At 31.6% G+C, this 3311-nt stretch overlaps 1 protein-coding gene across 1 annotated transcript in view; it reads left to right on the top strand.

Moving 5' to 3' along the window:
* LOC107667573 (interleukin-6-like) overlaps positions 1–3311 on the top strand; it is a 5946-nt gene that overhangs the window by 550 nt on the left and 2085 nt on the right. Inside the window, exons 3-5 of the mRNA XM_016459266.1 lie at positions 1–73; positions 147–257; positions 1325–1468. The exon at positions 1–73 is cut by the window's left edge and continues 8 nt beyond it. Coding sequence (XP_016314752.1) covers positions 1–73; positions 147–257; positions 1325–1468 — 328 coding nt within the window. The remainder of the gene's footprint in view (positions 74–146; positions 258–1324; positions 1469–3311) is intronic.

Genomic DNA, 3311 nt, shown 5'->3' with positions numbered 1-3311 from the left:
GAGCGAGCGGCAGAAATGGTATCTGATGGCCAGAGATCTGCACAGAGACGTCAAGACGCTGCGAGACCAGCAGGTGCGTCTCAACACACACTAATGCAAAGATGCTTTGTGTTACTCAAACTAACTCGGAGTTCCTCCATCTGCAGTTTGAAAGGGACTTCAGAGAGACGGTGAACATGACGGCGTATGAGGGAGTGAGGATCGAAACGCCTCTCCTCAAGCCCTCCGACGGCTGTCTGTCCAGAAACTTCAGCGCAGTAAGAACACGCTTCCTCTCAAATGACTCTGGTTTATTTATGGCTCTCGGTTTAATCAGGGGAATGCTTCTGAGCCCTAAGCTGATTTTACATTTTAAAACAATAACATTAACATTTTGAAACATTTTATCATCTCTGTAAATACTTTTTAACATTTTCTAATGCATTATGAACTAATATGAACAAACAATATTTTAGTTTAATGATGTAAAAATGCATTATACATTTCATTTTTATTGATATATTTCATATTTTATATAATATTTAAATTAAATCACATTGTTATTAGTTTTTTTTATATATTACTATATATTTTTATTTATATTATTTAACTATATTAACAGGTCATTTATTTTTTATATTTATATTATATTTAGAAAATTGTTAGTTTTAAATTTCTCATTTTAAAACAATAACATATTAAAATTTTGAAACTTTTTTATCGTCTCTGTAAATACTTTTTAACATTTTCTAATGCATTATGAACTAATATGAACAAACAATATTTTTGTAAACATTTTATAAACATTAACAAAGTTTAATTATGTAAAAATGCATTATACATAATCATTTTTTATTTATACATTTAATATTTTATATAATATTTAAATTAAATCACATTGTTATTAGGTTATTTATATATTACTATATATTTTTATTTATATTATTTAACTATATTAACGGGTCATTTATATTTTTATATATTATATTTAGAAAATTGTTCGTTCATGTTAGAAAAAGCATTAACGAATGATACTTTATTTTAAGGTGTTACAAATATTTAATCACTTTTAGATTGTGAAGTTTTAGTAAGACTGAAAATTCACATTTGCTAGAATGTCTCTTTTTTTGTCACTATATAATTCCCATACGTCTGTGTTATTTCATAGTTTTGATAAGTAACTGTAATAATAATGATAGCAATAAAAAAAATAAAAAATAATGTACTACTACTACTAATAATAATATATATACTTTAAAATCAATCATTACCATTCAAGCCAAGCATTGTATTATTCCGTCAAATATTAACGTGTTGGTGATGAATCCCCTCACCGATGTTTCAGGAAAGGTGTCTCAGCCGCATTTACAGCGTCTTGACCTGGTACAAAGAGAACTGGAGCTTCATGGAGAAGGAAAACCTGACCTGGAGCCTGGTGAAGGACATCAAACACGGGAGCAAGCGGCTGCTGGAGGCCCTCAACAGCCAGGTACACACACCTCAGCGGCTCCGCTGCGGTTTGAACTCACTGAGAAATGCACAGGTTTAAGAGCAGAAATATTGCCGGAAGGTCACATGACCGAAACGTTGCATTAAAATGTGATTAGCAAACTTTTTTTTTTTTGGCTGATTATTGCTTTTCTTTGTTCATTCATACACACCTGCCTATTTGATTTATTAGGAGTTGAGGTGGCATTTCATTTTAAGAGCATAAACATTAAAATATTTGCTAACACTTAAAGGGGTCCTATTATGCTTTTTCACTTTTTCAACTTTAGTTAGTCTGTAATGTTGCTGTTTGAGCATAAAAAAGATTTATATATTATACAAAACAATAGACTACAATCATCTATGAATAATTTACAGTTTAATGCATTTCATTAGGCATTTCTTTTAAAGCATAAACATTAAAATATTTGGTAATATTTTAAAATAACTACAGCATTTATTAACTTTAGGTAGTGTTAATTTACTAATTAACAGCATTTTTTTAATACATTTTTAAAAACAAAACTTTCATGCTAATATTTTTAAAATATTTAAGAAAAATATGTTACATTTATATATTACATATATTTATATATGATATAATTTATATTAATATAAATATATACATGTAAATATTTTAAAAATATACACTGTGTGTGTGTATTTATATATACATAATAAACATACACAGTACACATAGTGTGTATTTATGTATACATAATAAATATACACAGAACACACACATATATTATGCAAACAGAATTATGTAATATTATGTACACTTTTATTTTGGATGCAATTAATCGCGATTAATCGTTTGACAGCACTAATATTTTATATTATACATTTGATATAATAATATATAAAATTAAAATATATAAAATAATTAATATATAATTATATATTAATAATATACTTATTAATATATAATTTTTAAATTGTTAGTTCATGTTAGCATTCAACGCATTAACGAATGAGATTTTAATGCATTACTAAATATTTAATTACTTTTTTGAATGTTAAAGCTCAAAGATCAACTGACTGGTCAAAAGAGATCTCATTCAATACTTAATAAATAGACGTTTACCTAAAAAGCAGGTGAAAAGTCATGCAGATTATAGCGTATCCCAGTCATGAAAATCCAGACGCAGCGACTAGTGATAGACTGACATCAAACAGACCAAAAAAACAGCATTTCAGCCAGTGCTGCAGAATCCACCAGCAGCCCAATACGAGCTCAGCAGACGTTCATTAGCGGTCACTTATGAACACGTCTGGTGTCCAGAGTTGCCAAGTCCGCATATAATATGCGACTTTGGGCTTCTTTTTTTGTAAAGTTGCGTGAAGAAATCCCGGGTCGCGTTTTTTTGGGCTTATTTTAAAAAATATGGTTGCTTGCTAGGGAAATCTGACAAGCAACTTCGTTTCTTTATTTATGTTCGCCGTATTCTCCAATGCATTGAATGACACTCTGTCTGCTCGCAGTTAAAGGCACACTATGTAATTTTTCGCCGCTGGAGGGCGCGTATTCAAAATAAACAAAGAGACAAAGGCATAGTTTGATGACGCCGTGACTGAGTGTGGAATCATGGGAGTGGTGGTCTTCATCCCCACAGCCGATGCAAGCCGACGGGACTCGGGCAGAAATCATGTTCATGGATGAGCTAATGATTTATTAACGTAGTAGAATGAAGCAGGGTGAGGCTGAAAGCCGTCGAAGCGAAACGAGGCGCTGAACAAGCGCGACACACGGCTCGAAAGCAGCGGAGCTTTTATTATGCCACAGTCGACCGCTTCCGCTCCTTCCGGTCGTGCGTATGTGGGGTAAAGCAGCGGAGCTTTTA

This window comes from Sinocyclocheilus anshuiensis, unplaced genomic scaffold (genome assembly GCF_001515605.1).
Source record: "Sinocyclocheilus anshuiensis isolate Anshui unplaced genomic scaffold, SAMN03320099.WGS_v1.1 scaffold1172, whole genome shotgun sequence".
Lineage (NCBI taxonomy): Eukaryota > Metazoa > Chordata > Actinopteri > Cypriniformes > Cyprinidae > Sinocyclocheilus > Sinocyclocheilus anshuiensis.
This window is presented reverse-complemented; position numbering and strand designations above follow the sequence as displayed.